This window comes from Arvicanthis niloticus, chromosome 4 (genome assembly GCF_011762505.2).
Source record: "Arvicanthis niloticus isolate mArvNil1 chromosome 4, mArvNil1.pat.X, whole genome shotgun sequence".
Classification (NCBI taxonomy): Eukaryota; Metazoa; Chordata; class Mammalia; order Rodentia; family Muridae; genus Arvicanthis; species Arvicanthis niloticus.
In genome coordinates, this window is record NC_047661.1 from 77,706,750 (window position 1) to 77,733,440 (window position 26,691).

Consider the following 26,691-nt stretch of genomic DNA (forward strand, 5'->3'; position numbering starts at 1 on the left):
TGGAGTTAGATTCTTTACTAGCTATTAGTTCAGGTATGTGGATCTCTTCTCCCTATAGGTCACAGTGAGCAGGTTTCTTCAGAAGAGCCTGAGGCGCTGGGCCCCAGGGTCAGAAGCAGAACTGGAAAGCCTCAGATACATGCTGCTTCCATGCTTCCAGGCTGGGAAGCAGGGAGGAGAGGCCCATGACGTGCCAGGTCTCTCCATCAGATACCTTGGAGGTTTGGTAGGACAGCAGCTGTACTCCTGCCTCTGCCAGGAGGCCTGGGAGGAAAGGAAAGCCCTGGTTAGCATGGCGGTTGAGTGAAGGGTTGAGAGGGCAGGGTCTAGAGCATGGAGAAGTCAGGTTTCCATGGCCAAAGCTGCATGGGGGAGGGAAGATGAGGGGGATGAGGCTGAAGTGGCAGGACAGGTGACTTTCCTCTGCTATAGATTCTTCTCAGCACCGCCTGAGCGTCAAGTGAGGTGGAGGAAGAAAAGCAAGGAACCTCCCTCTGAGCATCTGGCAAAGATGGTGAGATAAGACAACCCCCCCCCCCAAAGTCTGGGGACACACTCTCTGCCAAGACCCAGAACCCTCAGCAGCTCAGGTCCCAGGAGACCGGGGCCACACCACAGAAGAGGTGCTCTGACACACTTTGCTGTGGCTAAGCTGGTCACTAGGACTTAGACAGTTCATTTAGGAAGCTCCCACTGTGCAGGAACATTGTAAACTTGTACCATGGCTGGGGATAATGGGCACTCTGCCCAGCTCTGCCCCTACTTCTGTGATCTCAGATAAGCCATTTTCCTTGCCTCAGCCTAATGTTGTAGAAACAGTTCTGTAAGAAAGGAACATATAGACATGCCCGAGGCAGAAAAAGGCCCAAAGAAAGCATCTCTCCAGGGCCCAATTCCAGGGAAGACCTCCTCCATCTCTACCTCAGAAGCCTGGCCAGCCTCCCCCACAAAAGCCTTCTCACCGATCATAGTGGGCAGCATTACAGGGTTGGAGGTCTGAGCCCGGAACATGAGCAAGGGCTGGCCCCTGCGTAGCGGCACCTCTGGCCTGAAGACAGCTCCGTTGAGCACCTGCAACATTGGTGTGGTGCCCTGGACCAAGCCCACAGCTTGGTAGGGAGCATCTGCCAGGGCCACAGTCAGGAGGCATTCCCCGCTGCCCTGCTCCCCTGGGACCCCAGGACTGTGGGAGGTGGTGACCTGCGGAGCGAAGACACAGACACAGTTGAACTCTCTCCCCTCAGCCTAAGCACGTGTGTGTGTGTGTGCGAGATAGATAGAGAGATAGAGAGAGAGAGAGAGAGAGAGAGAGAGATCTAGTTTAGCCCACTAGTTCAGTGACTTGGGGTTAGGGACAGATGGCATGAGCATTATGTCCCCAGACATTAGCTTCTTGGGACAGTCAATATGCCCCATATAGGGAGGATTGCCCATTTAGAGCATTTTTGCACTATACATACAGTATTTTTGTGAGTATGAACTCACTCCGACATGCTCAGACATATGCTCTTTCTCTTTACAGATGAAGGAATTAAGGCTAGTTCTCATCAGTAGGCAGGGTGGATGGCAAGAAGCAAACCCGAATGAAACTGTGAACAGGCTTCTAAGATGCGTGGTGGAGCGAGGCACGGGGGCACATGCTTATAATCCTGGCATTGGGGAGTTAGTAGCAGGAGGATGGGGAGCTCAAGGACAACCTGGGTTCTATGAGAATATCTTAAAAACAAATTTAAAAAAGAGAAGGGGGCAGAGCAGTGCTCAGAGTAAAGAGGGGGCGCACATTCAGGCCAGCCTCTTTCACCAGTAGCTTAGCGTTCACCAAGTTCACATCTGCCTGCTTGGATGCTTCTCTCAGAAGGCCGACAATGACTGCAGGGCTCAGGCAGGTCCCAGCATTCTTCAGAGATGTTCCTGGGGACACAGAGAGTTGCTCTGAAGATCATTGTTCACTAGGTACCAAAGGAGGGGGCAGGGAGTCACAGGCTCTTAACTCTCAGCCTCAAGGCCCTTGTTGCCCTGGGAACCCCAGCTGCACTGGGCACTGGGCATTGTGACTGCTTCCAAGTGCTGAAAGCCAGCTGGGACAGATCTGGGTCCAAGCCCAGAAATCTAGGAAGCTCTAACCAATTGGAGAAACTTCCCTCTAAAATGCAGACCAACTCAACTGGCCACTGTGGCCTTGCCTGTCTTAGCAGAAGATACTTGGAAAAGTGTGTGATGCCACGAGTGGTGGGAAGACCCTTGTAAACACTCAGATAGGTGCCACTGAGGTAACTACAGACCACAGCCCCCTGGCATGCTTCCTCGGGCCTGGGTACTCAGCCTAGCGGACATGGCACTCCCTAGCTCTGCCTATCCTTGGTAATCCCAGTGTTTGGGGTTTACCTGACCTGCCTAACTTCACAATTTCTCCCCAAAAGTGTCAGGTGCCAAACAGGTGAAGGGGGAAGACAGCTATGTACAGGATGAAGGGACCACCAACCCCATCTGCAGAAATGTGGACCCACTATCAAGAAAGCAGAGCTGTATGCAACTACAGGTCAGAATCAGACACAATTTTGCTGGATAGTTTAGATTCTCTCTACAGATTCCAGTGTCTTTTAACATGAAACTATCTGGTTTCTCTTGCATGGGAAACATGTGTATCCTAAAAACATTGCATAAATGTTATCTGTGACAAATAAGTTTTCCCAGGGAACTTGTATCCCACTTACACCATAGTGGGTGAGCTACACCCAGAGCAGGACTCAAGTCCCCTGAATCTGCCACTAGGTCTGCAATGAGCATTGGACACACCCAGCAGAGATAAGTCCACGTCCCCCTTTTCCTGTCTCTAGACAGTACCCTTAGCTCATGCTGTGGACCTGACCAGACCTAGGCTCACCTTGTGTAACCACCTGGACGGTCCCTTTAGGGGAGCCAGCCCAGGCATGCATCAGCGTGCCCAAAGCTTCTGCCAGACCAATCCAAGGCTTGGTGTGTGGGGAGAAGGCACTGGTAAGGGCCTGGGCATTTACCTGCAGAAAGAGGAAGAATAAATCAGGGCTCGAATGCACAACTGAATCAATCTTGTGTGGTCAAGAGTCAGCTTGAGTGAGCTACCATATCTGGCTCATTTTATTATCTATTTTGATTATTTTAAATGACTGTTCACATTAGTCACTAAACACTATGATCAGTTACCATGACTTATAAACACATTCAGGCAGTTCTGATTATACTATATTATACTTCAAACATCCACCAATGCCAAGTTATGTTGAGGCATGCTGGGAAATTGAGCATCCAGGGCCAAGTAGAACAGCCCTAAACATCTCAAGTATAGAGTCTCAAGGCACACCCTTCCCTGCCCCTCCCGGGACTCCAACAACAGAGCTTCCTTGTTCTGAGGTAAAATTCCTACTCCTTTTTGTGGTTGCAGATGCTCTGGCTCTCAGTCAGGTGTTAACAATTTTCTTTGAGGCTACTTAGAAAGAATCCATCCAAGATGGATTTTATTAGGAACCTGAGTTTTAAATCTGGGTATGGTGGCTCCTACAAGTGATCTCGAGCAGTAAGGAGGCCAAGGTAGGAGGTTCTCTCTGCATCCCAGGCCAGCTGTAGATTCAGAGTAAAACCCTGTCTCTAAACACAAGCCAAATCCCCGCCCCACGGGCAAACAAACAAGACTCGGGCTTGATGAAGAAAATCAAATAAGTGGCTATGAAATGAAAAAAAAAAAACCAAACCATAATGCTTCTATCCTTGCTTTCAGTTATCACCAGACAAGCCTGTAGTGCTACTTTAAAAAGCTGCAGAAGTCAGTGGAAGGAAAAGAAGAGGACTAGGGGGTGGACCCAGACAGAGCAGATGTGCTTAGCTAAAACCCCAGCACATTTTACTTTTGTCCAGTGTGCGGGGCCCACAGAGTCCAGCCTGGGGATGTGCTTGCTGACTGTAGGTCTATGAAATAAAAGGATGTGCAGTGGTTTGTCTTAAAAATAAATAGGAAGAAGATGTCAGGGTAGAGTCAGGTGACTCTGGAGACCAGCCTGGTCCTAACGCTCATCTGTGCTATAGTCAGAGAACTTGAGAAGATGCAGGAGTAATTAGGGAGAGATGTCCTCTTGTAATAAAGACATCTCTTTCCAAAGGCTATTAGCAGCTGGGGGTGGATTGTTTGATTTGCTAACATTTATCGTGCTAAGAGATTTCATATTTTATGTAAGATGGTAACACTCCGTCTTTGTAAACCATGAAGTTTCCGTGAAGAAGTTCCTGTCAGAAAGTCATGGGAATCTCACCACCACATCAGGGCAGGTGGCTACCTTGAAGGGTTCCCAGGGAGAGTGAAGAAGTCTGCCTTTGAAAGATCTGAGAAGGTCAAGCTCTATGAGGTTGCCTTTATTAGCAGGGCACCAGCCGAGGCAGGAGACTGACTGTTTTGTCCGGGCTTCCATTCTCCGGTTGGACAACTCAGCCAGAAGCCCGATCAAGGTCACCTGCTCAAAAACTCACAGGGAAGCCAGATGAACAGGAAAATGTGCTCTGGTCTCAAGGAGCCAACACAGTGTGCAGAGGACAGACAGGTCAATGTCGTACTGTCATCACAGGCTCTGCAGGCTCTCACACCACAAATGGCCCCTAATCACCACAGACCAAATGGCATCCCGACTGTGTCAAGACAGAGAACTGAGCTACATGGAGGAAGGAGGGTTGAGTGAAATCTGACTATTCCACACTGTGAGTCAGCTGGGAAGGCCATGGGTCCTCTCACACACCCAATCAGATCCACCGATTTTTCAGAGTATTAAGTACTTGCTTGCTGGTCATTTATACAGGCTGCAGAGAAACTTAAATCAACCTTTCTGTCTTCAGCAAACTTACAATCCAGCTTTAACAAGATAATAAACCCATTATATCCTGTAAGATGAGCCAGTGAGTATGACAGAGCACACCTTTAATCCCAGCACTCAGGAGGTAGAGAGATCTGAGTCTGAGGCCAGGGCTACATAGTGAGACCCCACCTTAAAAAAACCCAATGCAAACCAAAACCAATCAACCAAACAAACACAATCATGGGTAGCAAAAAACTGAGGCAGAGCTGCAAAGGTTCAGAAAGTGTTGAAGGAGGTAGCAAGCTCCTAAGAAAGACTGAGGCCAGAATGTGGGGCATCTGGTATTCACCAGACTGAGCAAGGGGGCAGCCAACAGGGAAGGTTCACAGAGAAAGTGGGGCAAGTTCTGACCAAGGACTTGATGCAAAGAATGCCTAATACACACCTACCTCCCCCGTATCTCTCTCCCTCTCTCTCCCCTCCCTCTCCTTCTCCCTCCTTCTCTTTCCCTCCTCTCTTTCCCTTCTCTCTCTCTCTCTCTCTCTCTCTCTCTCTCTCTCTCTCTCTCACACACACACACACACACACACACACACATACACACACACACACACGGCCTTGCTCTGTCACCCTAGCAACACCTCCTCATTCCCAAGGCATGTGGACAACAAAGGAGCCTTTTTTCTGGTGGCTGAGCCTGGGAAGCGTCACAATCTCTGCAGCAAGGCTACAATATAACAACTCAGAACCAGACTCCCAGCTCCAAGGTCTTAGCTATCAAGACTACAGAAGGGCTGCTCCTGTCCCTCTATCCCAGGCGCCAACACAAGTACAGGTTCCAACTCTTCAGTTCCCAGGGCTGAGCCTGTCCACCCCTAGCTCATGCCAAGATACTTACGACTCCTGTTAGAGATTTCCCCTTCACCATGTCCACAAACTGGACTGCGATTTCCTCCCCACAGCGGCTCTGGGCCTCCTTGGTGCTGGCGCCCAGGTGGGGACAGCTGATGACGTTCTCATGGTCCACTAAGGCCCGGTCCCGTGGTGGTTCCTGCCCAGAGAAATATCTCTAAGTTGGTTATGAACTGGTTATACACCCTCTGCTGCTGTTGCCACTGAACTTTGAGAATTGCAACCATTCAGATCTCAGCAGACACTGCAAAGATACTGATGGCAGAAGATGCTGCTGCATTACTAGGAACATGGTCCTCACAGTGGAGCTTGTGACAGAGTTCAGAGAATCAGGAACACAACCAAAACACTGTGCACCCTTGGCTTGGAATATCCCAGTGCTGTGGGGCTTCAGAGGGGGCCAGTGACTTGCTACAACCTCATAGCTAGAACCCACATTTAAGCCGAGGTCCATATTCTTTTCTCTGGGCCCACACCAAGGAACCCAGATGCTAAGATAACATTTCTGAGGAGAGGGGCCAACAGGATTGGTGGAAGCGCATGTTCTGGACTCTGTATGCTGAGGTTGAACCTTTGAGCTAGGAGAAGAGTACACTCTGGGGACTTTGGGAGAATACTGTCATCATTCCTGGGCTTCTGATCCTCCCTGGGAAGGGAAGAGGAAAAGAGGAACGCTAATGGGTACCAGGCAGGCTGTCATCTCCTTGGCCATATGTCTGACTTAAGTCAAGTATCAAGAGTGACACACTAACTCCCTGTTTCCATGTCAGAAATTCCTAGTCTAGTCCTCTGTCTTCCCCAAGTTATCAATATAGCAACAGCCTGATCAGGAACGGGTACTATTTAACAGTTTAACTAGGAATGGGTCCTGTTCAGGACCCTAGTTTTGCAGAAAACAGCAGCACAGTGGAAAAGCCTCTTCAAAACCACAGTTGTGTTCTTGGCAGTACAGCTCTCTCTGTGTTGGAGACAGTGAGCTTCAAGATGGCACACTTTTCTTGCCCAAGGCCTCTCTGCTCCTCACCTTTCCCCTCTGACCCAACACAGAGGCTGCAAGCACTTACTTCTGTAAACACATCCAGTGCAGCCCCAGCACACTGACCAGACTGCAGGGCACGGAGCAGGGCACCTTCATCCACAATGCCTCCTCGAGCACAGTTCACCACTCGCACACCTTTCTTGCACTGGGCAAAGGTGCTGTCATTCAGCAAGCCTGGAAGAGAGAGGAGATGTTGCCTACTATGATGGCTCCTGACTCCCTCACTTAATACAGGTCCTGCAAGTTACATCTCCCCAGAGGCCTCTTTCTGCTGGATAGCTACCGTGTTCTCTCTTCTGTCTTCCTAGATGCTCTAGGATAACAGATGGATGTGGGTTAGATTCAAGAAGTTTAGGAGATGATGGTGCTTTGAGTGGGTCTAAGAAGCAAATGCAGGGTCCCATAAAGCCTCTATCTTGGGGTTGCCAGTTGTAGTCAGTCTATTTAGATACCCAGGCTTATTCCATCGAGCTTACCCCTCCTCCATCTGAGGCAAGGACTTGTGACAAAGTGTCACCATGCTCAGCAGGCCCCCAGCAGCTCCCTCCCTGCACTTGCTTGATGGTATCTACAGAAAACCCACAGAGAGCCTACCTGTGGTAGAGGGCAGGAGTGGGGTATGGACAGTTATGAAATCACAGAGAGGCCAGATCTCCTCCAGCGGTAGCTGCTGAACACCAAAGGAGGCCGAGACTTCAGGAGAAATGATGGGGTCATAGCCTATAGTCTGGTCAGAAGTGAGAGAAGGAAGAAGCATCTTAGTACCAATATCGTCATTAGCAGCAACTGCACCATTAGTAACTGGTGCCACACTAAGCCTAACTAATCCCTAGTAATTCTCAGAACAGTGTACAGTAGGCTTGGGGCTACTCTGATGGCTCTAGGCCAGTGGAAGGAGGCCTGCAGAACCTGGAGGGAGCACAGCCAGAGCAAAGGGGAGGCTGCCTGTCACCAAGCTCCAAACCCCCAGTGATGCAGGAGCAGCTCAGTGTGGCTGGACCAAGTAGCTCTCAGAAGCCCTGAGACAGGAGAGCTGGTGAGGGAGGGCACTTCCATGGGGAACATGATGCCCCGGGAAACAGAAGACAGGCTGGTAGATGCAGCTGTAAGGCCCAGGATAGACTGGAGAGGATGGAATCCATGGGATCAGAATAGAAACCGAGACATGCCAGTAGAAAGAAGGGTGAGAGACTAGGTAGGGCTGACGTCACCAGTGGGAAGAGCCCTACCTCTGAATTTGGTTCAATGAGGCTTAAAATGCCCCTGGTTTTGAAATAACTTAGATTACACAACATGCGGAACTTAAAGTCTCAACTCACACTGAAGTTCCAGTGACCAACGGCAAAGTTTTTAACGTGGCATGTCCGCCTCAAGAAACTGGTTCAGTGTCATCACCTGTCAGAGACGAGAACTGGGAAGCGGGCGAAGTGCAGATGCTCACAGCTGACTAAGGCAAACTGAGAACAGCAATACTATGTAACGTTTACTGTGCTCACAGCTGACTAAGGCAAGCTAGTAACAGCAATATTATGTAACCTTTACTGTGTCTGGTGTTTTGTTGTTGCTTTTTTTTTTTTTACCTAAGCTTGCCTTACAGTTGAAATCCTGCCTCAGCCTTTGAAGTACTAGGATTATAGACCTGTGCTACCAGGCCTGGCTGTGAGGCTTTCACCTATCATACCTGACGTATTAGGTATTATTTCCCCATGTTAGTGGGGAGAAACCAAGGCAGTGGTCACTCTTTGGCAAAGAGCAGAAACTCATACTCTGGCCTCGGGCCCAGCTCATCTACTGCCTAAGCTCCTCCATGGAGGGCAGAAAGGTGGGATAAGAGCAGGGGGAAGAATGTGGGGGCAATCAATCATGAGAGAGGACAGCACTGTCCAACAGGGACAATTGGCTCCTCCTAACTCAGCCAAGAGAAGGGATGGAGAATCCATGCTACACACACACACACACACACACACACACACACACACACACACACACACACACACGTGCACGCACACCCTCCTCCCCATGAGAGAACAAAGTGGGATGAGATGAAACCCAGCATAGGTGACAATCTCAAGGAAGAATCATTCAAGTCTCAGGAAGATCCATGACCTCAGTTACATCATCCCCCAACAAGCAGCCAGGTGGATTCAGAAAGCAGGCATGTAGGGTTTATAATAACAAAGACCTAAGCACTCGCTTTTGCCTGATCTATCCAGGAGGCCTCCCTCCCAAGCTCAGCTTTTGTTTGAGATTCTGACTATGGAGAAAGGGGCACAGGAACCCTAAGTCACAAAGGCCCTGACGTCCTTGGGAAGGAAGGGTATAGTCAATCCACTGGGGCAGGTATGCCTGCTGCAACCAAGAGATGTGACTGGAGCTAGGAGTCCTTCCTCAGCTGCTGCCAGGTGTCTGTCAGGCTCCTCTAGATAGGTGAGGACCCTAACACAAACAACTATGGGAGAGACGACCTCTGCCATCTACTGCTCTAACATTCACTAATGCAAATATATTCCGAGAGAAAAGAAACCCCCCTTAACCCTTTAAGGATATGTTCGTAGTAGACTCGAGTGTAAATAAGAACACGGAGGGAATGAGGCCTCATGCCTGTGCAGTTGCTACCTCTGCAGAGAGGGGTGGTATCCACTCCTCTCTGCTTCTATGTAGAGAGATCATCTTGTATATTGTATGGATGTTTCACCTGTCAATCAAAAAGCCTATGGCCTATGGCTTAGGCAAGACATAGAGTTGGGACATCGGGAGGAGAAAGAATTCTGGGAGAGAAGAAAGAAGCAGGGGTTGGGGCTGGGGTTGGGGTAGGGAGGTCCAATGGACACATGGGCACATGGTACCTGAGCACAGGTAACCAGACACACGGTAAAATGTAGGTTAAAATAAATGGGTATCTTTAGTTATGATCTAGTCAGAGTTGAGCCTAGCTATATGGCCAAGGTATTTGTAAATATAATTTGAGTCTGAGTCTTAATTCTGGGAGGCAGAACTGGGACCTAACTTCAACACTTATAGTCCTCTACTATATGGTGTGTGAATTACTTAAAATTAGGGACTATAAACCCAGCCTTACAGTAATAGACTTTTTACACACAGAGCTTCTAGGGAAGAAAAAACACTAATAGTTATGAATAAGTTAATAGTTTGGAGCCACATTTTGCATCATCAGCCTTGTTCATACATAAAGCCAAGGAGTCCCCTTCCTTCCCCCATCCCAGCCACTAGCAAAGGCTAGAGATAAAGGCACTGCCTCTTGTGGCCCTGTGAGGACCCTATAGCACAGAGCATGAGGGCGTGTGGGTTTGGAGGGCCCATTTGGACATTATTCTCCTCTGATGGAGCCTGCTCAGTTCTGTACTGAGAAGGAAATGCTCAGGGGGAGAGACAGAATCCCTGGCTCCATCCCCACAATTCATTCATCTCTGTCTGCTGGTGCCAGCTAGGACCAGAACAATGGCCCCGTTCATCTCTAATCCAGATGTATTTGTCTTCTCATATGCAGTGAAGAGTAGAAAAGAACAGCGGAGATCTCAAAGCCATGTGTGACTGAGGAACTCCCAGTGGTCTGTTCCACTCTAGGGGACCAAAGCAGAACTCTGGGCCGACAGCCAGGCTCACTGTCCCTGCAGTGTCAGCAGGTACCTGGGGTGAGAGGAGGGGGCTGGGAAAGGAGGGGCCAGAGAGCACAGCTTCTTCACAGAGAGATAAGAGTTTCTTCCTCACTCACCTGAGGGCTGGGAGAAGCCTGGCTGCTGTTTTTCACTAGGGGTGACTAGGGCATAAAGGAGCTGAACTGGGCTGGAGTTCTCACACTAGGGGACTCTGCCGGCAAAAGCGGACAGAATAACATCAGGCTGATATGCCTGCCTGGCTCCTACATGTCCAGAAAAGGCTCAGATGTCCTAGTGTACAGAAGGAGTGTGCTGATTGGTTTGTCAACTCCATACAAACCTAGAGACATCTGGAAAGAGGGAATCTTAACTGAGAAAAATCCCTCTATAAGGTTGGTCTTAGGCAAGACTGCGGGATATTGTCTTCAGTAATGATGGCTACAGGAAAGACCAGCTCACTGTGGGTATGTCACCGGTGGGCAGGTGGTCCTGGGTGGTATAAGAAAGTAGCCTGAGGAAGCCAGTAAGCTGCAGTCCTGGGTCGCCTCCACATCAGTTCCTGCCTTGGGATCCTGCTTCCAGGTTCCTGCCCCGACTTCCTTGTTAAAATGCCCACCCCTTCAAACTGCTTTTGGCCAAGGTGTTTTATCGGAACAGTAGAAAGGTAACTAAGACACCTTTCCTCAAGGGACCCAGTGCCACCCTGCTGGTGTTACAGAAGGTAGAGCCAGGAGGCTCCTCTTCTAGCTGCAGAGCTCTGCTGGCTTAGCAGAGGATGGAGAAATGAGGCCTTGACATTTAAGGGGCTCCAAGGCAGAGCTGCTCAGAAAACGGTTTTCTTTTTCACATAGTTGTGCTTTGAGCATCAAAACTCCCTTTGCCAACCTCAATGGATTTCACATACAAACTTAACAAAATGTCACCTCAAAGCTGCTTAGGTGAGGGCACTGGTCCACCCCCAGCTCTCCCCCAGCCTCTCCTCATTCCTGCCTGTGTCTATCTCATTGCACCTTTGCTGAACCTGGGGCTGGATATGAAGGTCACTGTTCCAGGGATTCTCAGTTAAGAATTCTAGGTGTGGTGAGATGGTTTGGTGGCTAAGGCTGCTTGCTCGCTGTCAAGGCAGACAACCAGAATTTGATCCCACATTGTCAAGACAGAACCAACTCTCTCAGGCTTTCCCTCAGGGGCCTCAGGTGCTGAGGTCAAGATTCATCACAATACTGGCCACAAAGACATAACTGAGAGATACAGAGCAGCTCCCGTGGGGTCCCTGGTAAGGAGGCACAGGGCTCAGTTCCAAGCTGGCTTGGACCCGGTCACACATCCTAAGGGATATACTGCCATGAACAAGTAGTGTCGATAACTACGGTCTATTATTTAGCCACACAGTGAAAAAAAGTTCCAGGTAACAGCAGAGTAGAATCCATTCCTCCTCAATGCTGCTAAAGCCATTGTCTTTTCTATCGGACACTATTAGCCACGATTCCTTGGTTTTGCAAAGATTCTCCCCCCCCCCCCAAATGTTTCAAAAGCCCAAACCTGTCTAGTTGCTTTTTAGACCCCCCCTTCCCCCCACACCCAACAGACAGTAGGATATATTCTAGCTAAGCTTCCTGATACGATGCCCAGCCATTCCAGCCTTTCCATGCTTTCTAGGCCTTAACTGTTTATACTTGAGGCAGGATCTCAGGAAGTATGCAGACCCGGCTAATCTTGAAATTTCTTACCCTTCCTCAGTTTCCTGAATGACAGATATGCTCCACCTGGCCTAATACCCTCTCCTTGCTTTCTGGCATCCACAAAAAATGTCTGGTACAGGCTGTTGGATGGTGGGTAGGGCAGAGCTCTGAGCCATCATGATCAGCTTTCCTCCAGCCTGAAAGGGTCCCCACTTGGACCTTACACTAATCCCTCTAACAGTGCTAGCAAGCCCAGGGGATGAAGTTTATCCCCGTGGGAATTATGGAAGGGCCTATGCTAAAACCTCAATGTCTATTACTGGTGGAATGGCCAATAAAAACAAAACAAAACAAAACAAAACACCCCAAACAAACCAGTAATCCAGGCCACAGCATTCCATACATAAGTTTAACATAGTAGGTCCAGTTGTATTTTTACCTTAACACTATATGCAACACTGTGTCCTACATGGGCCTGCAACCTTCTCTAGGCATAATGCACATTCCACGCACATGCAGAGAATGCAGTGGGGGTGAAGGATGGATGAAAGCAGCGCTAAAGAGGAGGCTCGTGCGGGGAGGCTGATTCAGGAGACAGTCATTTATTACATAGTTAAAACATTACTTTAGGTTGGGCATCCTGGACCATGTCTGTAATATCAGCACTTAGAAGTCAAGGGAAAAGGGTCAGAAGCTCAAGGCTATCCTGGGTAATTCAGCCAGACCCTGTCTCAAGACAAAACAATAAGAGGGGGCAATGATGTAATTCAGTGGTTTAGCGACTCATCAGCTTGTGCAAGGCTCTGGGTTCAAGACCCAATGTTGGCATTTCTTCTAGATACTGCACCACAGGTACTAGGCAACAGCCAGATGTGCCTGACTCACTATAAAAGGAGCTGCTTGCCCCCTCCTCACTCTCTTGCTCTTCTTATTCTCGTTCTCTCTTCCCTCTCTGTCCCCTCTCTCTCCATTCCCCCACCCCCACGTGCTCATGGGTGGCCTCTACTCTACTCCTCTGTCTCTCTGTCTGTCTCTGTCTCTCTGTCTCTGTCTGTCTGCCCTTCTCTGTCTCTACTCCCTCAACTGCCCTCCCCATGCCCTAAATAAACTCTATTCTATATTATACCATCATGTGTGGCTGGTCCCTCAGGGGGAGGAATGCCTCAGCATGGGCCCGCAGAGTCCCCCCTTCCCCTGCACCATACTGTGCCTCTAAACATATCCCTGGCTTTTTTTTCTTTTTATAAAACACCCAGTACTCCCAAACAAATCAAACAACAAAAAATCTCAAGGTAAAGAGACATTTATAAATCTCCATGCTCTACAAGATTAATTATTATTTTTAAAGGGAACAACACTAGTTTGAAAATGAACTTAATATTAAAGAAATTAATCACAGGACTAGTGAGATGGCTCAGCAGGCACAGGCATGTAGTGCCAAGGTGGACGACCTGAGTTGGATCCCTGGGACCCACACAATGGAAGGAGAGAACCAAGTCTCACAATCTGTCTGAGCCCAATGTGCGTGCATTCTTGTGCACACTGTGCATACTCGCACAAAAATATAATTTCTTAATGTGATCATTGTTTCCTAATCTAGATGCTAAGAAGTATGTTATCTTGTTGTCTGTGGCTTCAAGGACACAGGCAGGAGAGGAGCTTGGAAGGCGGAGAATCTCTGTATCCCAAGATAACATTCACTAAAACCCAGAAATATCGCAGGGTGGTCGGCTGAGCGGGAGATCGCTGAAGGGGCTTGGCCAGGGAGGGCATTACATGCCATGTCTTAGGAGTTCACCAAGAATGTTCCAAAACCAAGGCAGGTAGAGTGACAAAAAGCAGCCCCAAGTAAAGGTAACAATGCCTACAAACCTCCGGTAGAAGTTAAAAATGGCTACATAAGGCTTTGCATTCCTATCATTCCACGACTCAGGAGGTTGAGGCTCAAGGATCATAAGTTTGAGGCTAGCCTGAACTACATTGTTAAACTTTATCTTAAACACATTCAAGCATGCTGTGTATGTTATACTCAAAGCTACAGACCAGCACTGAGATGAGCAGGCTCTAGACATCTCTCTGACACAAACATATGTCTAAGAAGTATATATCACTTCTTGACATTGATGCTCAAGGCCCCACATGGGCCACACTTGGGGGGGGAGGGCAAATGGGCAGCACTGGGTGGCTAGGGAGGCTTCCCTCTCACCACCATTACTCTGGAAACAAAACAGGGCCCGTTGGCTGGATTCAGTTAACTGCAAGGTCTTCCAGTGTTAATGTTCAAAGGTTAGGAGAGTCTGGGTATTGACGCCACAAGAACCTTGGGAACCATGGGGTGATCCTTACTGTCTGTCCCAAGCCCAGCTGAATTGGTTCCATGTACTTAGGATTGCTTAAGCATGGACCTTAGCTTTTAAATCAGAGTTCATCATGGAATGATCTGATTGTCTAAACAATTTTCCTCATATGTTTAACTAAAGCCTTCTGGCTGCTGTGTGACCATAATTCCCTCAACAATTACATTAAATATGGAATGTCCACTGGCATCCACTCAGCTGCCTTCAGCTCTCATCACAGACAAGCACTGGTCACATTTGTCAGCCATCCACCCAGGGGCTTCCTGGATCCCAGAGTTGAAAACGAGAGAGTTGAAGTGACTTCTGAGACAGATATGAAGCTGTCTAGTAATTTCTCTTAGCAGGGCATGCAAACAAGCTTATATTTTAAAGAAAGGAGCTTGTTATGCAACCCAGGCTGGGTTTGAACTCATGAACCACCTGCCAAAGTCTCCCATCCCAAACATTGAGATTACAAACATGGGACACTCTGTTCATCTGTCAGCACATTTAAACTTTGATGGGACAGTGAAGGAAACAAAGAAGACAAAAAGCATTTCTTGGCTATAAATCTGTTTGTTTTTAAATTATCAGAGAGAGGAGACACATAATAGCTAAGAGGCCCTTGTAACACCACAAGAAAGGATGTGTGTCATGGAAGAACATTTGCGGGCCCACTGAGACTCAGGGCTATTGATACCCAGGAGTTGAGGGACCTGCATCAAGTATTCCCAGCTTTTGAGTTCAAATGTCCTAATGGTGAGATCAAAGTTCCTTTTCTCTCTGACTTTACTGCTCATCTAATAAGAGGCTCTAGAGAGCCACGCACAGCAAAGCATTCAGCTACTTCCATGCCTAGCCATCTCTTCCAATACTGCTTCAGAAAGGACCATGCCCAAAGTGTTTGGACTACCCTTACCTTCATTCCAAAGGACTGCATTCGGGTGGCCACCTCTCTCCCAATTCTGCCTAGGCCAAGAATTCCCAGTGTCTTCCCGTTCAGTTCTGTCCCCATGAACTGCAACCAGAAAGGTAAAAGGCAAAGATGACCAAGTCAGGACCAAGAGTGGGGCTTGGGCATTGAGTCCGCATGTGGAGTCAACAGCTTACCTTCTTCCGGTCCCATCTGCCATCTTTCATTGAAGCCGTCGCCTGGGGAATCTGCCTGCAAGAACACAGCAGGTTCAGCGGGTCAGCCCAGGAAGAAGGTTACACGGATAGCTCAGCACAGCCACCATCTATCCTCATCATTTTCCTGGAACCACACTCAGTGTGGGTGTGGGGGCTCCGGTGCAGGGCCACTGTGTGTTAAGGGAAGGCTGGGACAGTGAGAACATTGGTAGGACACGACTTGAGAATCATAGGACATCTGTCTCTAGCCAGGAGGCTGGGGAAGAATCTGATGTGCTTCCACCACCAAGGTACCAAGACGAGTGAGTGGGTTTGGCAAGTTTTCTCCCGTAGGCAGTGGCCAGCCTTCCAAAGCTTACAGGGCCAGATACTTCAAAGACTCCTGTTTGGTTCCTCTTCTGGACCACTCTGGATGACCTCTCTTGTTATCAAGAGGCAGCTGATTAACCTTCCTTAAAGCCCAAGAGAGCTCATCGGAGGCAGGTGGGTACCATATCAACAGTCCTTTCCACTCAGCCCCAAATGATCCTAATACTTCCGACACGACCACCACCTGGCCTATTTCTGATCCACACTCACCCACACACCACAAACCGTCTCTTTCTATTGACTCCTGTGCAAGTCTGAGTTGCCATGTTTTGTTTTCTGGATCAAACAGAGAGGCAGTTAGGGCAAAGTTAGGACTTAAGGGTAAGACACAGACTGTGGGACATGGCACCAAGGCCACCTCTAGGAACAATAAAGAGCTGAGGAATGGTTCGTGCTGTACACCTTCCCTATGCTGGACTCTGAGAAGCACTCGGGCCTACACCACTCATCTCCTGAACAAAGGAGCTCATTCGTGCATGCTGTAGGCACTCAGGTTAAACCACTCACCCAGGCCTGAGAGCTACCTGAAGAGCAGAACACCCACTAGCATTCTGAGTCAGGTACTTCCTAATAAGACACACACATCATCTTGGATGAGGGGTATCAGGCAAGGGATCCTTGGGGGGGGGCTTCATCAAATTACAGTACTCTCTCTGCCTGCTCCTTTAGATAGGTTGACTCTGGCATTGGAAGGAAACTTCCTCGTTCTCAAACCTTTTCTTCACCCTCAGGGGTGGAAGAATCAGAAAGCTGTGTTGAGGGAGACTTCTTGAACTCTGACAGGCCAACGTATCACAGACTTTAACAGTACAAGTTAAACTAGGGCCCCAGGCTTGTACAGTTCTCTGGGGATAGGCACAGCCCAGACATCCTGGGAAACCATGGGAAACTTCTAGCTGAGGCGCTCTGCTGCATGTGCTGGGCTCACTCTCCTCCCCTCCCATCACTGACCAGTACAATGTTTGCACTGCTAGGCAGGAATCTTGGGAGACGGTAGAGCAAAGGTTAACTCTCCCAGCAGGAGGAAGATAGAAAAGAGAGAACTTTCTAATCACAGTAGGTCTCAGGCCCCAGGCAAGAGTGCTGGCTGGCTGGGTCTTCAAAAGGAATTCAGAACAGCTTCCGCCCCATTTTTACTAGAAAGCCAGTATCAGACAGACAGACAGACAGACAGACAGACACACACACACACACACCATGCCTATTAAGTGTGTTATGTCTGCCAAACAACTGCCTGGCTTATTAGGATGCATTCATATCATGTATTATGTGCTCCATCCACTGGGTCATTAGACTGTCCCCAAGGAGGCTCACACATCCTATAGCCCTGCCAGAAGAGCTCCCATAGATAGGAGTCCACAGGTAGGCACATGCATGATAAGAGTGTTTACTCCATGCATTACAATACAGGCCTACACAGTGGTTCTCAACCTTCCTAATGCTTTGACCCTTAAGTACGGTTCCTCATGTTGTGATGAACTCTAACCATAAAATTTTTGTTGCTACTTCATAACTGTAATTGTGCTCCTGTTATGAATTGTATTGCAAATATTTTTGGAGGTATTTATCAAAGGGGTCACCACCCACAGGTTGAGAACTGCTGGCCTAGAAGGGTAGTATTGGAGATGCCAGTACCATGGGGACCATGGCCCAGCTGTCCCAACCAGAGTCAAGGGTTAAAACATAAAATTTCAATGCTTAACAAGTAAGCAGAGGTATTTGGACATACATGGTACTTGAGATTGCAGAGTACAGAGAGCATTCTCAAAGGTTTGGGGACTAGAGAAGGCACAGCACCCAGTGGGCTTGAGGAGAGATAGTGTGTAGGAGGAGGGCGTGTACACTCTCTGTGAGCTTGCTGTTACCATCTGTGATGGTTTGTATATGCTTGACCCAGGGAGTGGCACTATTAGGAGGTGTGGTCTTGTTGGAGTAGGTGTGTCATTGTGGGCGTGGTCTTAAAACTCTCATCCTAGCTGCTTTGAAGTCAGTCTTCCACTAGCAGCCTTCAGATGAAGATGTAGAACTCTCAGCTCTGTCTGCACCATGCCTGCCTGGGCATTGCCATGTTCCCATCTTGATAATAGACTGAACCTCTGAACCTGTAAGCCAGCCCCAATTAAATGTTGTCCTTTATAAGACTTGTCCTTATAAACCTTGGTCATGGTGTCTGTTCACAGCAGTAAAACCCTAAGGCAGAACTGAGGTATTGTGCTGTGATAGGCCTGATCATGCTTTTATTTGGAAGAATGTGGATTTGGGGACTTTGGATTTGGAAAGCCATAGAATGTTTTAAGTGGGGCTTATTGGGCTATTCTAGTAGGAATGTGGAAGACTTTGTTGCTGTGAGTGATTTGAACTGTGCAGACCTGGCCCAAGAGGTTCAGAGGAGAGGAATTTCAGTATGTGGCATAGAGACTGTTTTTGTAGTATTTTGGTGAAGAATGTGGCTGCTTTTTGTCCTTGTCTAAAGAGTCTCCCTGAGGCTAAGGTAAAGAGATTTGTATAAATTGCATTGACAAAGGAAGTCTTAAAAAAGCCTAGCAGAGACTTTGTTCTTTGGTTAAGTCAATATGAACATTTTGAACAATTGTAGCAGCAAGCTTAAAAGGAAAAAATATAAAATATATGGTCTGAATATTAAAGGGGCACCAGGAAGTGAAATGGAGCTGAATCCTGTGTTCTAGAAGATAACAGAATGAGACTTTGGCAAGATCCTACCCAGCTAAATTTAGATCCAGGCATGGTGGTACACACCTTTAATTCCAGGAGACAAGCATGTAGATCTCTGAGTTCAAGGTCAATCTACAGAGCAAGATCCAGGACAGCCAAGCTCAGGCAGTGAAGGAGTTGGAAAACAGGAAGCTAGTGATAACATAATAGAACAAGGGGGCATGTTCCAGCTCCTGCAAGCAGCAAAACTCAGGAGCTCTGGCTTTAGAGTGAAAAATAGAAGGGACTGCTGGGACAATTGATGCTGGTTAGCTGGAGCTAAGAAATTAGTGGTGATTGAGAAGAGACCAGCATCACTGAGGTGAAATCTTCTGGGAAGTGTTTTCTGAGAGCACAAAGAAGCTGTGTTCCAGAGATAGCCAAGGTTGTACCTCGTGCTGCAGCTGTACTTGGTAATGTGTAAGAGTCACTCAGGTGATACTGGTTTTGAAGGCATGAAGAGCAGCTGAGGCTTGGCACTGTGAGAGGCCATGGAAGGCCATTGGTGAAGGTGCAGGCTCAGGTGTATTGTAGTTGATGGCCCAGGACTGCAGGGGTCAAAGGATTTGAGGCTTGGCATCAGGAAGAGAGCTTATGATAGGCTATTGGTGAAGCCTATTTGCAGCAGAAGACACCAGTGTATTGGAGATGTCAGTACCATGGGGATGATTACCAAGAACAGCAGAAGCAATGGAGTGGATCAACCTGAATTCAGCATGCTACAGAGAGCAGAGATGGAGAAGTGACGGCAGCCCTTTGGAGGAGCCTAGAAGATCACGTGTGGATCCTAGACATTGAAACAAGAAGCTGTAACATTGAAGTTGCCGTGGAGACCCCAAGATTTTCGAGATGCCAGAGCCATAGGATATCTGCTGAGGAATGCTGCTAACAGGGAGTGGAACCAGCACAGGAGAAAGAAGTTTGTTCCAGTCAACAAAGATGACAAAGGAGTTGACGATCTGAAGACTGCTTTGACATCGGACAGGACATGGAGATGCAGAGTTTGGAGTTTGTCCTGCTGGTTTCCTGTACTTTGGACTTTTAACATTGTTGAGACTGCTATAGACTATGGGGAATGGAAGTTGGACTAGATGTACTTTTTATTATGCTATAGCTAGATATGGCTCCCCTCAGACATGTGTTTGAACAAGCCTGTGGGGGCCAGGGAGTGAAATGGGATGGTTTGTATATTCTTGGCCCAGGGAGTGGCACTATTAGGAGGTATGGCCTTGTTAAAGTAGGTGTGCCACTGTGGGCTTAAGACCCTCATCCTAGCTGCCTGGAGGTCAGTCTTCCACTAGCAGCCTTCAGATGAAGATGTAAAACTCTCAGCTCTGTCTGCACCATGCCTGCCTAGATGCTGCCATGTTCCTACCTTGATGATAATGGACTGAACCTCTGAACCTGTAAGCCAGCCCCAATTAAATGTTGTCCTTTATAAGACTTGCATTGGTCATGGTGTCTGTTCACAGCAGTGAAACCCTAAGTAAGACACTATCCATCTTCCCAAGCAAACTTTCAAACCACCCAAGAAGCTACATTGTGTCTGTGTACTCAGCACCCTGCAGAACTCCAGACTGAGACATCTGTGTGTCTTTTCCAGGTCTGCCTGCTTTGCCAAGTGGTAATCATTGACCTGCTGGAATGCGGCTGGGTCTTCTGAGAAGTCAGGGACTTACCTGGCCAGGCACATGATCATCCCACAGGTGAGTTCCGCTGCACTAAGGCTGTTTCCGTTGGGGGTGCTAAAGACCCAAAAGAAGAGATGTCAGTGGGCCCAGGCAAACCCAGTATTGTGCTCTTCCAGCCCCAGGCTCCCATTCTGGCTTCTCTGACACTCTGCTGGGTAAGCCTCCTGGGGTCCCATCAGCTGGCTCGTATTAGGAATGAAGCTCCTGTTTTTATCTTTCATTCTGTATTTATGTCTTCAAAACACAACAACAAACAAAACAAACAGACAAACAACATCCAAAAAAACCCAGGAGATTTCTGGCTTAGCTCATCTGATGGAAAGGAGAATAATGTTGACAACTCCAAAGCCCAACGCACACTTATTTAAACCTTCTGCTTCCTCTACAGGGCATGCTCATCTGTAGAAATGACGGTTACAAAGAGTTATGAGACTCTGAAAAACAAAAGGACTGTAAGAGTTTGTCTCTGTGTAAGACAAGAGAACTTTCAGCTCTTCCCTCAGCAAGCAGCTAGGGTGTGGGCAGAAGTCGGGCTGGATCACACAGTAGGTTATCCTTTAACGTTTCCACCATCAGGTGCTGACCTCTGTCAGTCAACCCCTACCCTCTTTGGGGGAAGGGAGGCAGGGCAGGACTCAGTCAGCAAAGTGAACTGGGAGCGACTACACCACCAGGTTCCTAAGTCAGGGCAGGGCAGCAGTGCCTGCTGGCCATGATCTTTGGCCCTGAGCTTCTATCAACACAGTGCTGCCAGGGACCCCTCTCCTCTGGGACCTACAGTGCTAGAAGAGAGACAGATCTTCTCTTCAGCCTGGCACAGGGAAATGAAGGAAGACATGAGACAGGAGGTCACTTGAAATCGTGTGCACCTGTACAGGGTGCCAGACCACGGAGCTAGCAAAAATGCAAGAGCCAGGTTGGAGCAGGAAACAAGGGAAACCTCACCTACACTCTTCTGGCTCCTACGCTAGCTGCAGACGTGCAAGTGCTACAGGAGGGTGAGCTCCACACCCTGAGATTGCAGACAGCCTCAGCTTCACGTTCACAGCCTTGGCACAACCACACTGAACTAGTCACCTTCACAGAGACCCTGTGCCTAGCTCAGACAGTCCTCTGAAAGGCCGTCTACCCAGCTCTCATTTAATCACGGCTCTCATTTAAGTGTTTCTTCGCCTCTTTGTATCGGTCTCCACACCCACCCTCAGCTTCCACAACTTACTTCATGACTAGGATGCCCTTCCTCGTGGCAGCCTCCAGATCCACGTTGTCCACGCCTGTACCAGCCCTGCCCACCACTTGGAGCTTCTCTGCTGCATTGATGACATCAGCTGTGACCTTAGTAGCTGACCGGACGATAAGGCCTTCACAGTCCTGGGCAGAGGAAGACAATACTGGGGCTCATCTAATTATTCTGTAACATACCCGAGGCCTCTGGTACCTTTCCTGTGGGCATGAATGCCCACTCACAGGCAGGTCTGGCTTCTTGGCACACTGTAGGGTAATGTGGACTAGAGCATTTGAGAGCATGGTAAGCATGAATACCTGGTCAGTACACTCCAGCTATAGCATCAGCTATAGGCTCTAGGCATCTGATTAATCTTTCCATAGATGCTGCCCCAATAAGGACCTAGAGCCAGAGGATAACCCATCCTGACAGTACCTCAGTGTGACCAGACACATGCCCTAGTCAACTTTGTACACACTAACATTTCTATACAACGCCTTGCCTCATGGGTAAATTCCAGAGAAAGAACAGCAACTCCTGTATACTCATCGCCAGTCTGGTCTCCATCCTCTAAGCTGCATCCCTTATCAGAGAGAGAGAGAGAGAGATGCAGGTTCTGGCCTCAGGTATGTGAGAAGGAAACAGGATATGCAGGTATAGCACTCAGCCCTGTTCCACATCACTTCCTCCTTTGGACAGACACTGAGCCGCTGAAGAGCAGAGGCGGCATCCAATTTCATTCCTTGAGCCCCTCGCCAGGCACATGAAGGAAGATAGACTGTAAATGCTGGCTGACTGAATAAGTAAGCAAAAATGGAAGGCAATGTCTGCTGAAAGGAAAGTGGTTCTTGAGACAAGAACCCACAGGAAGGGAGAGGGGGAGAGCTGTGAGCCTAAGGGCGAGGCCCATGCTGCATTTACTGTGCACAAGCCTGGGAGAGTGCTGCCGCCTGGATACAGGAGCTCACTGCTATAAGCCTTGCATGTGGGAGGAGCTTAAGGATTGCTGCAAATTTGAGAGGGTGAGATGGCTCAGCTGGAAAAAAAAAAAACCCAAAAACAACAACAAAAATGCTTGTTGCGCAATCCTGAGAGCCTGCACCCAGGATCCCTCAGAGGAAGGAAAAACTGACATCTGAAGGTTGTGCCTACCACTCTCCTGCACTCCCAGTCTCTCACACACAGGGAGATAGGGAGAGTGGATCCATTTTCTCTCTTCTCTGATCCTAAGCCCAGGTCCTGCCCTGTTCAGGTAACTTGCCCAATCATTGCTCTGGGGGATTCCCCACAGGAAACAGCAGCTGCAGAGGATGCAGGGACTTCAACTGTCTGCTTCTCTGACAGCCCCTAAGGACAACGGCAGCCACAATGCTATTTTTCTCCCTGGTTGAGTCTGCTTTGTGGGGCCCTCACCCTGGAACTGTACTTTTCCTCCCACCAGCCCCAGCCAGCTTTTGACAATGATGAACCTTTAGCGTCTCCAGTAAGACTGGCACAGACATGCTTCCAAAGCTGGTATGTCCTAAGGGCCCAGGACCTACATGAGAGCCAATGCTGATCAGAGTTTGCTGGCTTCCAAGGCCTCCTACACCATCAACTATATGCCACTTCCTCAGCTTATTCACTACAAACTTACCGGGGTGCTTCTCCCCTGCTCTACTTAAATCACTGAACAACCCAAATGCTCACACCTAACACATCTCCTAGTGTAGTGCTGGGATTAGAATGGTCTCTCATGCATGATGCATACCTGTAATCCCAGGACTCTACTCCAGTGCTCCAACACTGGGAAGAGGCAGAATTACATTCAAGGCTCTCAAAATCGAGTCCCCCACTCCCTACCCCCACCCCAGAGCGTGCTCTTTCTTCTCTAGCGCTTACCAAGTGGGAATACAAGCACCTTGATACAAACACCTCCGTGGGTCTTTGTCTAGAATTTCATCTGGAACGCACATTCTCCACATTTGCCTACAAACATTGCCATTCCCACTCCTAGGCTTCAGAGCTAAGAAACAGCAGGCCACTGATCTGCTTGATTTATAGCTGTTCCAGAAAAACTATGCTGACTCTGGAAACCTATCCCCACTCTTGTTCTTCAAGTTTACACATGCTTCCTTTCCCAAGAGGATGAGCTTGGCCTTGTGGGTAAGTCTATGATTGCTAACACTTAGTGCATAGGGTAAAAGCTCTCCAGGTGATTCCCCTGTTGCAGGGAATGCAGGTTTGCGCTGGCTGGCCTGGGACTCATAGAGGTCTGTCTGCCTGCCTCTGTCTTCTGAGTGCCGGGATTAAAAGCATGAGGGGACAGCCTCTGCCTGCCGGCCTCTTTCTTTGGTTTTTTGGAATGATCTTGCAATGTGGCAATCCTGATGCTCCAGCTTCCCAAGTAGTGGGATTACACGAGCATGCTACATCACATCCAGAGCATGCTATGTTTCTCTGAATCTCAACAACATCTGCAGAGGACTAAGCTGTATGCAAGTACACACACACACACACACACACACACACACAGAGAGAGAGAGAGAGAGAGAGAGAGAGAGAGAGAGAGAGAGAGAGAGAGCGCTTGTCTCAAATAATTGTTATGATAAAAGAAAAAGCCCTCTAATTTGCTCTAATTTGTTCTTTGTACTCATACACTCACACATTCACGTGCCCTCACACCCACTCCAACACAAGGAACGGAAACCCCACACATGAAATAAGACTAACAATATTATTGTGCCTCTACTGTTTTCCACAACACCAATCAAGAGTTACGAAACTCAGTGCCCCAGTGTGCTGTGCCCTGATGATTGGCAGTCTGTCAGTAGGGAAGAGAGTGAATGGTAACGTCTCCTTGGGCCTAGGGCAAACAGCCTGCCCAGAGTATGAAGCAGCAGAGGCCAGTTCCAGCAAGGAGGGAACCCTTGCTTCTTACTGCAAAGATTAAAATGGGGATGGGCAAGAGACACTCTGCCAGACTACTCTCAGAAGGAGATAAAATGAGGAGGGAGGGTGGAAATGTGGGTCCTTCTACAGGTTATCCAAGATTAGTTAATTGGCATTCTGAACTGGGTATTTTGCCAAGGCACACTGAAGGGTGAGCACTCACCAAGGGACCAGCCAGCCAAATCAATGGCACTCTCTTCTCTCCTGCCAAATGTCTCCACTGCTTGAAAGCACCCTGCGTTTCTAGCGCTGGACTCCCATCCCTACCCTTCAGGGCTGGCCTCCTCCTCACACCCCTATTCCCGCCCCTTTATTGGATATAACATTTCTCACGCTGGGCAGTGGTGGCGCACGCCTTTAATCCCAGCACTTGGGAGGCAGAGGCAGGCGGATTTCAGAGTTCGAGGCCAGCCTGGTCTACCGAGTGAGTTCCAGGACAGCCAAGGCTATACAGAGAAACCCTGTCTCGAAAAACCAAAAAAAAAAAAAAAAAAAAAAAAAAAAAAAAAAAAAAAAAACCAACCAAAAAACCATTTCTCACTGCCCCTAGAAAGCAGCAAAGCCTGAAGCCACTGGTGGCCAGAAAGCCACTCTACAGCTTTCCTGCTCAGCCTCCTTAGTGCTAGTCATGAGCCAGTCAGTTCTTTTTCACTTTTTTTCTTTTCCAGACAGATCTCTGTGTAGTCCTGGCTGTCCCCGAACTCACAGAGATCCACCTGCCTCTGCCTCCTGAGTGCTGGGATTAAAGGCATGTGCCAATTCCACCTGGTTCTTCCAAGCTTCATAAAGACCGGGACCAGAAAAAGTCTTCGGATAAGAGCTGCTGGGTCCATTGATATCAGCTCCGTAGAGGAAAGGGCTTGGGGGCGGGGCAGGGTCTTGGGAGAAATAGACGAGCTCAGAGAGTTTCTAGGGCAGCCAGAACAACGTTATCGTTATCGCTTGGTCTCTGCGGCTTAAGGCCCCAGCCTGAGCAGGAGGAGAGGCACATTCCTCCTGGCTGCAGGTCCTAAGCCGAGCACGTGGAACTTTGGGGGTGGGGCATGACAGCTGGGACGGAAGACAGCGTACCTGGATGCCTTAGACTTGCAGGAAGGGCAGGAACTGGAGTGAAGTGCTCACAGAGCAGAAACCCCTTACTTCTGAGCAGAGTCACCCGATTTACAAAAGCTTTGCAAATAAGTGAAAGACTTTTAAAGTTTTATAACGACTTGAGGTTTGCTCTGCAGACTTGGTAGAAGTAACCTGTCTCTATTGAGCTTGGGACAGGATTCTGATGTAGTGAAGTCGGGCCTGATCGGCGATGAAGCCAGTGGTGGAGGCTGACTCCAGGCGGCGGCCGCGTGGGCGGCGCGGGGCTCTGGCTGCACCCCCGGCCTGCCCCGAATCCCGAGAGCGCTCCCCGGAGGCCCAGGGCTCGAGAAAGAGCGCCAAGGTCTTGCATCAGACAAAAGGCGGTGCGAGTCCGCTGCCACAAATGCAACGGGACCGGCAGGAGCAGAGCCAGCGCCCCCTGCCCCCACCCCAGCAGCCTGCACTGGGCAGGGATGAGTTCCCGGTACACGCGTCTCTGCGTGTGGCACCCCGAGCCGGGAGCTCGTAGCCTGGGCAGCCAGGCGCGAAAGCTCCGGAGAGGTTCTGGCATCCCGCAGAACCAGATGGAGCAGCTGCACTTTGCAGTGCCTGCAAGAAACACGCGGTAGCAAACAGCAAGAAAAGTTTGCATTCTGCCAGCTCCAGGCCATTCGTTCCTCTCCGCCTTTACTCCCTCCCACTGCTGGTCCCCAATCTCGGGAGGCCCCGGGACCAACTGATAAGATAAGGGAGGACAGCCCTGGCACCGCTGGGGTCAGCCAGTTTGGCCATAAAGATGCCCTGTGATTTCGCTTGTGTCCCGCTCGCCTTACCTGCAGTTCGGCTATCAGCTCTTCCTTGCTCAAGTTTTGCTTCTCCACCACCTGCAGCCCTCCATCTTGCAGGATCTTCCGGCAGCAGGGGTCCAGGCTGTCACTGATGAGTACTTTGCGCAGATTTGCGAAGGCCATTTCTGGAGCCAGGCCTTAGAATCAGTTGCTCTGAGTGGGCAGAAGCACTTAGTTAAGGGAACTGCAGGCAGAGCGAGCTCGGGTGACTGGGCAGGGTTCTCGATCTCCCGCTCCCCCTTTATCCTCCCCCTCCTCGCGCCAATGGTCTCCTTTTGATTGGTCAGAAATGCTTAAACTCTGCTGA

General features: G+C 49.0%; 1 protein-coding gene across 1 annotated transcript; it reads right to left on the reverse strand.

The window, feature by feature from the left end:
* Window positions 1–26,622, reverse strand: Phgdh (phosphoglycerate dehydrogenase). Its single transcript, XM_034500399.2, has 12 exons — window positions 26,370–26,622; window positions 21,526–21,677; window positions 20,295–20,360; window positions 15,514–15,568; window positions 15,323–15,421; window positions 7,363–7,495; window positions 6,794–6,942; window positions 5,716–5,868; window positions 2,885–3,017; window positions 1,781–1,911; window positions 963–1,200; window positions 1–264 (listed from the first exon to the last, which is right to left on the reverse strand). The coding sequence occupies exons 1-12, from the start codon at window positions 26,505–26,507 to the stop codon at window positions 110–112; spliced, it is 1,602 nt and encodes a 533-aa protein (XP_034356290.1). The 5' UTR covers window positions 26,508–26,622; the 3' UTR covers window positions 1–109.
* Between the last annotated feature and the right edge of the window lie 69 nt (window positions 26,623–26,691).